Below are 12515 nucleotides of genomic sequence, written 5' to 3' on the forward strand. Positions count from 1 at the left end.
TCCGTTGAAGCGTGCCTCGTATCGGATAAACTTTCTACATCCGCTCTGGACGTTGTTCTCTCTGTCGCGAGCGATTCGAACGATCTCTGGCCTCCTCTGATCTTATTCCTCTCGGATAAGTGTCGCGACGGAGCCCCGGACCTGCGACACACATGGACCTCGGTGCGCAGCGATTCATACCGTGCGCCGTGAATTCGTGGCGAATCGGTGACCCGATTGTCGTCCGATCTCCCTGTCAGAGGGAGCCAGAGCACAAGAAGACGTCAAGTTCCACGGCACACGGTAGAGGTTCTTGGAGAGGGGGTACAGGTAGAGTTAGCGGGTAGGGGAACGGAGGGGGGGCTGGCAGGTATTCAGAGGCGAACGAGCGAGCAGAGCCAGGCTCAAGAAAGCAGGCAAACAGGCGCAGGCGGCCCGGTAATGGGCGGGGGGCAAACGTAAGGGGCCGCGGGAGCGTAAAGTGAGTTTTCGCTCGCGGCTGCTTTGCAATGCCAGGCAGTCGAGGTGAGTCGAGCCGAGTCGAGCGGAGCCGAGCCGAGAGCAAGTCAGTCTTGGACGTGGCCCCGTCGCATCCTTCTCGCTGCCAGGATCCCTCGTGCCCGACCATAACCACCTGTCGAAATCGACCCGATCTTATCTCGGACCGTTTCCACGAACGCTCCTCCTCGATACCTCGAAATGGCCGCGTTTTCTCGATCCACCCGTGCCCGGAGATCGCCGGTCCAGTGAATCATCGATCGATCCCCGCGCGGATCGAATCCGTCGAATTGTGACTCTGTTTGCTGATTTTTCTCGGCTCGTTTATCTCTCTCTCTCTAGATATGTATATCTCGCTCTCTCTCCCATGACGAACATGTACTCGAACTAAGAAGTTACCTGTATCCCGGTGAACAGTGATATTTTGTGTGTGCGTGAACGGGAGGATCAGCTGTGGCTGTTACGGAGAACGATATTCAACAGGTAGGAGCACCTTCTTTTTCCTCGCGTTAGGGACGTCGCCAGACGGTTTTAATGAGCGCTCTTTCTTACCGGCGGCCGCTAGAAACTACGGCGCCTGCTCATCTAACGCAGTGAAAATTCGAACGGTCCCACTTCACAATGATCCCAATACGTATGCTTTCTACCCACTCGAATTTCCGTCGAATCGAAAGTCCTCCGACTGGTTTTTACTTTTCGCACAGGATACTCGCTCTGGTTGCCGCGATCCTTTTCGTTGGCGAGCGTGCTTTTGCTTTTAGGAATTCGTATTGAATTAACTCCTGGAATCTTGATTTTCTGGCAGCCAGGTGAGCTGGAAACAGAAGAAAATCATATTTAAATATAAGCAATTATTTTAAATTGTTGAGGGAAATTTAGTCGGAAGTGTTTGGTACACTGATTTCTAGCTGTAACTAATTTCTGCGTGCCTAGCAATCCTAAGATAACAAAAACGCGTTAAAAAATTAATCGGTGTGAAAGGTCTCGGCAAAAATCCACGTAACTGCAGTGTTCGATCGGACACCCGGTACACCGACACATATGCACCGATGTGTAAAGTTGTCACCAAGGACAATTAGAGGTTCGCGATCGGGATCGATGTCGTCGACGCGGTAGTCGTCGGAGATTGAAATCGCTCGCGGTCGCGCGCGCAGGAAATTGAACGATGTGAAAATGAAACCGATCGTTGCGAATAAAATGATTGCCCAACGAGTCCGGCGTGATGACACTGGCAATCAATACCGGTCGCGAGACGCGACGCAGACTCGTTCAACCGATCGCGACGACGCGATTGTTTTTGTTTTCCTTTCTGCGCCGAGCGGCGCTTCCTGCATCCACCGCCGCGTCATACTTATATTCTCCTGTATCCTGTAGGTAATATCACGTGTGGCGTAATAGCTCATTATACGTAGAATGCCGGTGAGAGGAAACTTAATGATAGTAACGTCATCGGCGTTCCTCGCCTCTTCGTTTTTCTTAATTACGAGCCGAGAGATTGCGCCTTTCGTGTGCCGCACAACACGCACTCTATGGCCACTCGGCCGTCCGTCTTCCCACTTTTCGATTGTCCTTTTTCTGTGTGGGACAGCGCGGATTAACTATGCACGCCACGCGAGAGGGCAGACACGATTGTCGCTCGAGACTTTTCAACAAATTCCGAATTCGATTGAAATGAAGGTCTAGAGCAAGCAAGAAGCTTTGGGTTGCCACTGGGGGCAAGGTTCCGGGGCAAATCAAACCTTTGGAGCATGGCTATGAAGTTTCTGAACATTTTGTGGCCGCCGATTAATTTATAAATGGAAATTAAACAGAGCCCAAAAGCGTAACGACGATTTTACATATCTTTAAACGAAAATGTAATCGATTTGTGCACACAAAAATCTGTGACAAGTTGCCATGTGCAGTGTTTATACATGTCCCAAATGCCTAGCCGATAGAAGTCACAGAACTATCTATATATGCTATATCCAGTTCGTGGAAACATCATGTTAAGAATGGAAACAGAGAAGGTCCTTGTACGAAGCTGTGCAAGGATATTAATCTGTGAAATCTTGCTTCCTGTATTTCGAGGTTTCCGGAGCAAGAAAAAAATAGCCTGGAGAGCAATCTTCTGGCCCCGGACTCGGTCGAGCAAACGCGGTGACGTGTCCGTGACTCGAACCACGAGCGAATTCTCGTTGCTCCATCCGATTTTTCTGACGTTCTTGTCCATAGAAAGTAAGAGGCGTCCTCACCGCGTTCTCCCCATTGTGCCCGGTTTGTCGCGCAGCGCGGCATTGTTTTCCGTCGTTTTTCCCTCGCGCAGGGAAAACGCTTCTGCGTTTGGTCGCGTCCCTATCGTACGTTATTCCAGTTGATCGCGTCGTCCCAATCGCGCGGCATAATGCCGGGGGATCGCGTAATATCCTCCCGAGCGAGAGAGACAGAGAGAGAGAGAGAGAGTTTAACAACGAGCCCAGTGGGAACGAGACGGGAATCCGAACGAAACGAGACGAGAGAGCCTCGCTTTTCCACGGCGCACACACGTCGAAGGAGAGCGTGCTCGTTTTAACGGTCGCAGTTTCGCTTCCTTCTTGGAGCCCGGTCACGCGGCGAATTCCCATTTTCTCGTCTCTCGGCCCGGCGAGAGATCTCCCCATCAATGAGAACGATCAGTCACCGCCGTGCCGCGTTTAGAAACGCCATCCTCTTTTTTTCTTTTCTTTCTTTTTCTCCGTCTACTTTTCCTCTCCGGAGTCCGGAGAAACGTTTCCTCTTTCCATTATACTTTTGCCATTGTTCCGCGGACTCGAACGCGACCCATTTCGATACGGCCATGCACGTATATGGGTATCAAGGTGACGTCGCATTGTTCCCCGTCTGGATACTTCTCTCCGTTTCACTGCTTTTTTATTGATTAGCTCTGCGCTGTCCGTTGCTGCGCCAGGAATGCCCATATTCGATAGAAAACTGAAAAGTATTTCAGAAATGTATTTCAAGTCTTACAGAAAACTTAGAAAAATTAAATTGTCTTCGTATTTCATTACCAGAAGTTTTCTCCTTATTCTCGGAGTTTTATTAAACGAAGTAAAAATCTGTAAGTCTACCGGTGACGTTGGAAGGTACCTGTCCAGTTTAACAGCTCCAGAACGTCTCCGACCATTCCAGAGAAGCGTCAGAGAACATCCCAGAACTTGTTTGTATGTTTGGCGAGCATAGATCAGTAGAAACGTCGAAGGTAAACAGTGGCGTTCGAGAAAGTTTAGGCGTCCGAGCAGCCGCGTGCTCATATTCTGATGAAAGTACGGTTTCTGTTCTTATTAGAACCGATCTTGCGTTTCAAGTTCGTCGATGTTCTTCTTTTTTAATGGTCCCGCCAGTAGATTGCCGGCGGTCAGGAACACGGGATCGGAACGATTTTCCGAGAGAGGTGGAAACGTTTCCTCGAGATCGGCCGCGAGATCGATCGGCGGCATTTAGAGCGCGGATAATAAGCAAACTGGCAAGAACATCGGTAAGGACAACGACATCGGTGTTCAGTGGAATGTCAACTCGTTTTCCACCGAGCCGTCGAAGGCGGATCGTTTTCCCTACGTAGCCGCCGCTCTCCCACCTCGTTCTGCTCTTACCTCACCTTCTTCAGCATGGCGTTGGCTATCCGAGCCGGAGAGCTCCACGCACAAGTGAGCCGTTCATCGACACCGATAGAAATCGCCGTGCGCCCTCGGCTGGAATGTCAATTAAACCCCTCTCCGTCGCTCGATGAAATCGGTGACCCGCAGACCCGCGCGGGAAATATCCCTAAAAAATAATATTTGTCCAGGTTTTAAAATGAATTTTTACGTTAATATACTCATTGTGTCTAATTTGATTAGGATCTGTCAAATTCGAGAAAGTTGGAGGACTACTCAATATCGTACATTTCGTTTTTTTTTTTCGATTTTTATTTCATTGAATAACTTGCTTTGATTTTATGGAATATTTGAGGTTTCTAGTTTGGCAGTCAAAGTGTTAAACACGCAACCCCGCTGAAATCGGACGTTACGAGCGTCGTTCGCACTTACTCGGATTTTATGAACGATCGTTCGGCGAATTCGAGATTGTATCGCGATCGACGCGGCTCGCTGTACAATTATTTCAACACTTTCGCTAATGGAACACCGTTAATCGATTGCGTGCGAGGCCGTTTCAGCTTTGCAACAATTTCCGAACGGAGTGTCTTCTAGGATATCGACGGAATAAATCTTCTGTTTGTAATAAATTATAGTTTCGTTCGCGTTTATATTCGTTCCTACAGGGAAACGAGAAAATCGCGTGTCAAGTGCTGTGTCAAAAAAGTGTTAAAAAATCCTCTTTCAGACGACAATCCCGAAAGAAGTTATCATGGTACTGGAAATAGCTCGTTGATTCACAAGTAGAATTTCTGTTGCTAGCAAAGAAACGATTCAAGAATCTTTGGCCGATGAATCACAGACTTTTAAGAACGCTGAAACAGTCACCGATTGTGCCAGGATACAAGGACCCACGCTCAGACTTTTACGAACAAATTGAGGTCACGAGAAGGAACAATTAAAGACAGAAAAGGCCAAAGGAACGATAGATTCGGGCGACCGCGAGCCGCGATCCACGATCGCTGGATCGGCCTCCATGTTTACGAAAACACGAGAGGAATGCCGTGCACCGAGGATCGTGTGCGCGTGCGCGATTAGCATCTCGGCAGATCGCGCGAACCGTTGGCTTCTCGGAATTTTTCGTCGCCTCTCGAAAACCGTAGAAAGCCGCTTTCTGATGAGATAACGTCTATTTTTGCGAACCGCGGGATCCCAGGGACATAGGCAGCGAGATTTTTCCATGGAGCTTTGGCTTCCATTCGAATTCCCTCCCCCCCTCGCACCCCTCGCAATTTCGCAACGTTGTCAGACGAGGGAGCCGTTTAAGAACAAGTGGAAGACCGTGTCTCCGTGTTGGAGATCGGCTGGATCGAGACTCCGCAGAATGTCAGGTTTCCACGAGGCGGGAAAAAAATACACCCTATACGCGCGCGCGAGCGCGCGTTGCAACTCCGCCGTTGCACCTCTCCACGTCGCTCCTGAGCTCCTCGTACTCCCACTATCTGTTTTTCATCTGCACGCGAGTGAATTGCACCTCCCAGGTAGGCGATCGCCGCGTACTTCGCCGATGAGGCTAGGCTGAGGCCATTCTGAGGCCGCGCTGAGGCCACGCTCAGATTCCTCGGAAGGAGATCCGCTCCCGGCCTGTCGCAACCTCTCTGCGTAGAAGCGTTGTCGCAACCCGGTTCACGAATATGCTAATCCCTCGTCGAACTTACCCGCCGATTTAACGGCTTGCCCTTTAATCCGCCGATCTATACTTTCGAATTTTAGGTCGGCGAGATCTCCCGGCTATTCCCACATCCCATTTATCCGCACGGCGTCGCACGCGTTATCTTCGTCACCCCTCCGTTTCGGCGTCGGTTTTCCCCTTTTGACTTCTCTCGCAGCTGCCATAAGTACCGCTTCGTCGATAACGTTCCGCCTGAAAAAGAAAATGTAGGGGTTAATTCACTAATATTCACACTCATTGCTTAAGCGTCTCTAAACGAAACTTCTTAAAAACCTTTTGATGCCTTCACACGTTTCAACGTGTACAATGTACACGTTTTATTTTTTTTTTTTTCGTGCGAGGAAACACAATGCCGTCAGTGCCGTCGGGTTTCGTGCACCGTGCTCGACAGCCTGCTATAATTGTTCTCGTCCGCTTATCTCGATGCGCACGAGTCCTTCGCCTTTGTCTCTTCCGACTTCTCACGTCCAGTTCCTCGATTTCGTGCTTCGACCTTCGTCGAGGACGATTCCCCGAAAACGTTCTCCGTTTCTGCTCGCTCGACGTCGGCCGATACCTTCTCGTAGGGACACCAGGGTCGGCCCTTGTTCTCGTTTCTGTACGCTTCGTCGAGGAGGAAGCGAGAAAGGAGGAAGTCGCGTGCGAGTCACGGTGTCGTCCTTCCGTTCGAAGGACCCGTTATTCGCCACCGCGATGATTGATCGATAGCGTCTGCGGTCGTCAGTATTTCGAGAGAGCGGATCTTAAATTCAGGAAATTACACGTTTCGGCGGAACGCTGTAATTTCGCGAGCCGCTCATTAATACTCATTACCGCGACGCTATTTTTCCCGATTCGCTTCGAGGCAAAGGTTAGCCGGCGTACGCATTCTCGCGGCACTACGACTCAGCGAAAGGTTAACTTCATTCGGAAATAAACACGATCTTTACCAGCAAGCTCTCGGCATGAACTAGTTTTCTCTCGTTGTAAATACAAATTATAATGAGACCGTTCAATCTTTCTGTGCTGAACATTTTCAAGACTTTTATTTGCTTGCTATTTGCACAAATGAGCACCTTGCGCGGTTAAATAAATGAATTTATTTCAGTATTTTAATAGCGAAATAAAAACTCTGAACCGAGCCGTTTCGACTCGAAGCTCTTGCATCTCGTTAGAGAGATCAAGAAAGCGAGTAAAAAACTAATTCGCGTGTTATCGATCGCCGGAATTTCACGCAACGAACACGTACACCGACTCTGCAGTTCGCCAACGAGGAAGCGTAATTAATGCTCGCTTAAACGAAGAGTATTCCTGTTTTCCGGAATGAGGTTACAATAACCACACTCCCAATTATATAACAAGTGTTTCACCCGATCCCATTAACGAGTCTAAATAACGGACGCGGTGATGTGTTGGGCATGCACTTTCTAAAAATTTTGTTCATTTGTTTTTACAACACCCCGATACCCTGTCTAATATTCTGTTAGTCGAAACGGAGCCGTTTCGTGAATATTAAGCGTTCGAACGGCGTCGCAGGTGGCTGGGACGGTTTATGCAAGATCATAAACACGCGCGATGTAATAATTTATGCAATCTTGGCCAATCGGGTTGCCAAAGAACAAGTTTCCACGAGCCTCGAAAACTGGCCTTGAATTCGTAGAGCACGCGTCCCGGTTACGCCAACTTTCAGCGCCATCGATACCAAGATGGCGTCCGACCCGGAGGAGACGAGGATAGCTCTGATAGGTCTTCCGTTTATTCCGATCTAAACATACAAGCAAATGTTCAAACGATATCCCATAGAATATAAGACATTTTATTAGCTCTATAAGCAAGCAATATTCATTTTACAAAATTCTCAATAATATTTCCTTCTATTAATAGAATGCTACTTCGATAAGAAAACGTGACTTCTCCGAGGACGCAAAACTTTCCTCTGCGAATATTTTAATCGGATGACGCGTTCGGGAGATATTCCGGGGAATTTTTTGCAGCTAAAAGGATAAACGACGGCGAAACGTTCCGGGGAAGACGGACGAGCTAAGAGTTCGGATTTTCTTGTTTTGCAGGCTGGCCTCGCCGAGGCGGAAGAAGTTAATCAACGAGGGGTGCCCATGCCGAGCGTCAGGAAAAATCAGCTGGAGGGTCTCAGGCGCGCGAGAGGAAAATTCCCAGAGGGAACGAGCACGAGGAGTTCAGTGAAAAAGTGGTGTTTGTGAGCGTGGACGACGCTGGACGATCGCACCAGAGCACGTTTGCCGCCTGAAAATGTCCTCGAAAACGCGCTACACGGTTATCGCGGGACTGGTCCTGCTGGTATTGACGGTGATATCGTACAGGGAAGTGCAAGGACACGTCGCCTTGACTTTTCCACGGGCGAGGAAGTACGACTTGGACTTTCTGGACAACTCCAGGACACCGGGACCATGCGGAATGCCTCGCGGTGAGTCCAAATATTCAATTTGCACAGGTTCAATTGCAGTGTGCACACGCTGTCGTTGATGGGTCCTCGGCTTTCACACATCTACGCAGTTAATACTCTCCGCGCGGTATTTATCCTAGACCACTCGAAATAAGTATGTTAGGTGCACAGCGCACCCAGGCCCCGTGAAAGATGGCGACGACTGCGGTGGAATTGCAAAATATTTGATTGACTTGGGCGAAAGGTTGTCGATGTTTTTAACGATATTTGCGTGGTATGAAAAATCGGACAATGATCTACCGAGGATCGTTTCCTAGGCTGAAACCTCCACTTTCACTTCCTTAATTTGTTTTTCCCCCGAAGATCTCCGCGTTAGAAAATTGATGCACACAGATTCAAACGCGTCCATTCCAACTGTCATGCACGGTTCAATATTGAAACCCGCTGATCACCACGCCGTAAAATTCGATGTGATAATTTATTATAGTTTTAGTGCGGTCCGATAATCAAAATCGGAATTGTAATCGTGACAAAAATGTTGAGAGTTAACTTTTACGGATTCGTTGCGAAAAGGAGGTTAAGGATCGGCTCAGAAAATATTCCATATTGTTTCGCACGGCGTACCTGTTTGGCCGGAGTTATGACGAATAACTATGCTATCATTTTTCTCGGAGCGACTGTTCTGTGCAAACCTTGGCCTCTTTGCAGTCGGTCCGTGGCAAGGCTGAATTGGTTCGTTATTAGTGCACGGTACAGAGACATCGACTCTTCTAATAAACTACCAGCCTGCGATACGCTACCATATCTATGACACTGAACCGGCGTTACTCTACAAACTACTATGCTAATAGTTTATCGACAGCCCGTATATGTCAACGAAACTGATCATTACACCTGATCATTATAGCGGAGTACGTACGCGCACGTTGTACTGGCAGCAATGTTTTCGCTATTTTCGTATGAACACCTGCTATTGTTAACCCCTTGCCGCTCTATTTTCTTTGCAGCTACCGTGATTGGAAACCTCTTTGTCACCAAAAATGTTACAATTCAATGTGGCCATTTTTCTATACACCTACGTTTACTTCAATGCTTAAATATTGATTATGATATATTTTTTAGTTCTCGGCTAAAATCTTCGACACGAGTCTGCCGCGTTGCATTATGGCAAGGGGTTGATTAGTATCATTTATAAAGTTCTTAACACTAAACCTACCAAGCACAAAACATAGAAAAGTGAAACGTCTTATAGGAGGGAGAAGATTGAATTTACTTGAACTTTGTACGATTTTTATTACAATATCTGCTTAAATAAAGAAATCAATTCAGTAATTTCCTATCAAAACGTTTTTATGATTTCAATAATTGCGAAACAGAAAACCGTTCATTCTGACCGTGGTAACTTTAGTGCTAACACTAGATTTACGGGACCCGTCAAAATGGCGGGTTCTGCGCTCTTTAGTTCGCAATTATTGCGGCAGTAAAAATGCATTTATAGGAAATTTATTTAACACATTTATTCCTTGGAACACACATTATGGTAAAAGTTGCTAAAAATTTGGCTGAATATATTCTTGACATTTCTATAAAAATAATCCAAACCGGCCACAGTTAGTGCTCCGTAAACTCATTGTTAAGTACTCGCGTTTCAGAATATGGTGCAAAATATGATTTGAGAGATAAAGAAGATGAAACAACTGTTCGTATTGCGGCTCGGAAACGGCATGAAAAAGTTGTGGAAATCTTGCTAAAATATGGTGCAGAATATGATTTGAAGTACTCGAGTTTCAAGAAATTATGAGATGCTCCACCCTAGCCGTAAAATAAATGGTGGCGCAAGGGATCAAGACCGGCTGTTTTAATCAACAAATATTGACACCGCTTTTGTGTCGACCGCTCGTTTGTACTGATCACGTGTGGCTAATCGGAAAGAACCGCTTTTCACGCCCCGTACGAGCAATTGAAGCAATTTTTTGCCATCGTTCCCATAACGGCCCCCCACCCGAGCGTCTCCACCGGTGAAACTCGAGACGTCGCGACGTCGACAGGTAGAAGAACAACGGCGAATCCCGTTCGACAGTGTTACCGACGGAGCAGGTATCGTCCGGATGTTGCCGGATCGTCACACGATCCCTGGAACGCGAACCGGAAACTGCCGATGGAATTTTCGCGGTCGACTCCGTGGATGGCGTCGTTAGCCGATCGCCGGGATACACGTCGGGAGAGGGTGGCCGGAGGGGAGGGGGGGTTGGCCAGGAGGTGAGGGACTTCTATGGGAAAACGACATTAACACGAAGACACGTTCCCGGTGGGGATAGCCCGCTAGTCTGATTCGAGGCGACTTTCACCGGCTCGCGCGAAGGGAACTCGAACCTCGGTGCCCGGCCATTACCTTCCACGTCTTGCCTCGACTATGCGCGTACGGTGCACCGTGCACTTTTTTCCACATGCCTGCGTTCGCCGGGAATACGTGAACTTTGGATGCACGCGTATAACCGTGTTGCGGATCGAGCCGCGTGGAACGACGTTGTTTGAAAAGACGGCTTTTTGACACGACCCCGATCCGTAAATCTTCCGATCCGAGGGCATACCGGTGCATACAGTCGCCCGCAAAACCTGCCTGCACGAATTTCACCATACGTGAGATAATCATTCATTTCGCTTGGTATTTTACAAGGTTCGTAGATTTCGCTATGTCCCTGCTCAATCGTTCTTCTGAATAAATAGAAAGCTTCCACCGCTTCTTGTCGATTGCCCAATGTTTTAACCAAAGAATGAATTAATATGAAACATTTGCTTTCATGTCCTGAATAAATGAAATTCAGCATGTTTACACAGACTTCAGCGACTGACTGTATATTCTCTCTCTCTCTCTCTCTCTCTCTCTCGCTAATAAACTGCAGATCTTCGTGGAAACTCATAAGCATTTTAATGTGGGACTGTTTCAGAGTCGTATGAAAGATCCAAAACTTTCGCCATATAAATCCGCAGATACTCGAACCGATTCGAAGTGAATGCCAGCCCATCAACTCCGCATATCTATCCTCTATGTTACCTTGGTTCCAAGCGGTTACGTATGCGGACATTTCTAATGCATTTTTTTGCGCAATTGCTACCGGTTTAACCTGAGCAACGCATGACTAACCGAACATTTAGATCGTCAATAAGTTTCTTACAAGATAAGCGTTTCGGCGTGTAATTAATGGCTCGCATATCTCAAGTTTCACGTTACCCATACGGTTCTTGAGATCGTCTTCCCTCGCACGAGAAATCCCATCGCTGTTTCGCTCGAGATAAAGGCGTCCTTAAAATGTTCACTGGAAATGAAAAACAAAAAGGAATTAATCGAGGTGAAGGGGCACCGGCTCTCCTAAAAGCTCTCGGTGTTATCGAATACCTTCCGCGCCGTCTCGCTTGCACTCTGGTTTAAGAGACGTAGGATCCTATTAACTAACCACCTCTTCTTAATTTCCACATTCCCCATAATCTCGTCATATATCACTCCGGGAACCAGTACTAAGCCCCTCAACGTAGCAGGACGTAAACCATTCCCGGTGCGTCGTAAAAAGGAACGCGTGTGTCTCGGCGCATCCACCTGTGTCACCCGAAACCAGGCGCACGAACACACGACCATAACCGCTCACGCACTCGGCCAACGGTGTCCGTGAATGTCGTCGTACATATTAATTTTTTTACGGCCCTACGAATCGGACGTTACCGCGTCGATGCCGCGCGGCATATTCCCCGGTAATTTAATAGTCGACTCGTCCCGCCGTGACAGACCCAAACAATTTTCGCATAAATCTGCGCGAAACCGAGGGTGCTACATCATCTCGTTAAGTCCGAAGCCATTATCATATTTATCATCCGTATGTCCACCCGACCTCGATGTTCGGACAGCTACTTATCCCAGACGTTCACAACTACTCCAATATCACTGGTGTGAAACTCATTCTTTACTACACTAATATAACGGTTAATCAAAATTCCGCGCTTCAAAACTTCCAGTTTTGGAACTCTCTTGTCAAGATCTATAGGATTGTATTAAAAAAAGTGCAAAATTTTTGGTCCCAGGAAGTGAAGTTCGGCCTATATCCTTCTATTAACGAAAAGAAGATTTTTCCTTATTTTCCTCGTGCTGTATTTTGTTCAACACAACGGAACTCGTGATAGTTTCAGTAGCGGATAGAGAATTGACTCATAAAGGTGTCCTCGACGATAAAGCAAATGCGGAGGTTTCGTGCAAGGATTTAAAAGTTTGCAAAGCGATCCAGCGATCGGATCTGCTTCGCGCACGAACCAGAGAACTTGTTTT

General features: G+C 47.6%; 1 protein-coding gene across 2 annotated transcripts in view; it reads left to right on the plus strand.

Annotated features, from left to right (window-relative positions):
• Positions 1-404: 404 nt before the first annotated feature.
• Positions 405-12515, plus strand: part of Nahoda (DOMON-like domain-containing protein nahoda) — a 29247-nt gene continuing 17136 nt past the window's right edge. Inside the window, exons 1-2 of one of the 2 annotated variants that reach the window (XR_013082751.1) lie at positions 405-960; positions 7848-8221. Coding sequence is in view for 1 of the 2 variants with exons in the window: in XM_076793139.1 (XP_076649254.1) it covers positions 8047-8221 (175 nt within the window). In the remaining variant the exon portion in view is untranslated. The remainder of the gene's footprint in view (positions 961-7847; positions 8222-12515) is intronic. The other variant, XM_076793139.1, reaches the window with a different exon arrangement.

The sequence above is a fragment of the Halictus rubicundus genome, chromosome 9 (genome assembly GCF_050948215.1).
Source record: "Halictus rubicundus isolate RS-2024b chromosome 9, iyHalRubi1_principal, whole genome shotgun sequence".
NCBI classification, from domain to species: Eukaryota; Metazoa; Arthropoda; class Insecta; order Hymenoptera; family Halictidae; genus Halictus; species Halictus rubicundus.